Source organism: Cyphomyrmex costatus, unplaced genomic scaffold, assembly GCF_001594065.2.
Source record: "Cyphomyrmex costatus isolate MS0001 unplaced genomic scaffold, Ccosl1.0 C2307353, whole genome shotgun sequence".
Lineage (NCBI taxonomy): Eukaryota > Metazoa > Arthropoda > Insecta > Hymenoptera > Formicidae > Cyphomyrmex > Cyphomyrmex costatus.
The window spans coordinates 1-1,681 of NW_017274675.1; the positions used below are offsets into that span (position 1 = coordinate 1).

The 1,681-nt window shown below is 29.5% G+C and overlaps 1 protein-coding gene across 1 annotated transcript; it reads right to left on the reverse strand.

Moving 5' to 3' along the window:
- Positions 1-16: 16 nt before the first annotated feature.
- LOC108771260 (uncharacterized) lies at positions 17-678 on the reverse strand (the record flags this gene model as incomplete). The annotated part of the gene is made up of 3 exons (XM_018548815.1): positions 606-678; positions 250-503; positions 17-161 (listed from the first exon to the last, which is right to left on the reverse strand). Coding segments are annotated over exons 1-3 (472 nt in total), but the record flags the coding sequence as incomplete, so codon positions are not given.
- Positions 679-1,681: the final 1,003 nt, after the last annotated feature.

A 1,681-nucleotide genomic window follows, 5' to 3' on the forward strand; every position in this document is an offset into this window, starting at 1 on the left:
ACTAACAGTTATTTACGAGAAATTATGTTGGGTGAACAAGTAGAACTGCAACTGCTATTGCTTGGAGATATTGATCTTTCTTTTAATGTTACACATCCAGTTGACGAAATAGTTGCCAATGGTGCCATATAAGGTTTTTCTCTAAGAAGGTTTTCCATAATCTAAGTAATTAATATTGTATAATACTAATTGTGAAAGTGTAAGAGGGAAGAAGTTACATAATGTTATGTTAATTAAAGTAGTACTTACTTCATAATATTTCCATGTGCGCGTGTTATTACCAGATTTTGCGTTATGATCTTTAATTGTCTTATATGTACGTTTCATTGTATTTATTCTCGTCATGCATTGTCTACCAGAGACATTATATCCCTTGGCGTGCATGGTTGCCGCAATTTCATCCCATGCTTTCTTATGACTGATTTTACCTGAAGACATGGAAGATTCTCGTTGTCTATACTCTTCAAATAAAAGCATTATTGCCTCATGAGACCATCTGAAATCTGTAATATAAATCATTACGACAAAGAGTATATAAAAGAAAAAATAGAGATAACGTATTCATAACAAATATGATTTAAATTTATATTGTAAAATTTCCTTACTTTCTTTATTTTCTATCGATTCTTCTTCTATTTCCTCTTCTGTTTGTCTTTCTTCAGAAAATGACACATTCATATTATCTATAAAAGCAATGTACATAATTATCAATATTCCTCTACATTATTCTACAACGTCAAAGAAAAGAATTAGATTAGTTACGTACTAAATGTTTCCTCTGACGGAGTGTTATTTGAGATAGTAGTCTGTATAAGTCCAGAAGCACCTTAAAAAATGTTTTTTAATATAAATTATATAATTTGCATACTAATTGTTTTGTTCATGCATCAAATAATTGGTACAAATTGCATTATTATCATAAGTGATGATTGTTTAAAAAATTCTTACCAAATACATTATTTCGATAATTGCCTTGACGTGCAACATTCAACAAAGTTGTTGCAAAATGCAAATCTGCAAATGTAAAGTAAGAAAAATATTAAAGCAAACAAATTCATATCTTCTTAATTCTATAATTTCTGATAAATTTTTATTGTGATACATATTAGGTGCTTTTCAGCAAAAGTCACTGACGACACAGTGATACACAGTAAATTATTTCATCCTTGTTAACATTGGCAACAAGGATTCACTTGTATTATACTGTCGTCTATGACCTAGTTTACACCCAGCCGTCCAATCCCGATTCACTTCGAAGTAAAGTGAAATTTCTTGGATGTAAACGAATTAGTTTTGACTGATTTCAGTCCTCTTTTCTCAGCGGAGTAGAGCGAATCCGGTGTAAACATTCCTTCACTTCGAAGTAAATCGGGATTGGACGGCTGGGTGTAAACTAGATCTATATCTCTTGTTGAAAAGCATTTTTCATCTGCAGAAAGATATTCGTATCGCATGCATTAAAATTTACAGATTCATAGAAAATAAATATAAAAAAGAGCTAGCATTTCATAATTAAATTAATATTGTGATAAAAGCCATCTAGAATTAGTTATATTAATATATATAAATAAATAAAAAGTGATTTAAATGTTATAGAATTAAACAAAATCTTGGAAATTCTGATTTGTACAGCACAATAGAATAAAAACTGAACAAAATCAATCACAAAATTAAATAACTA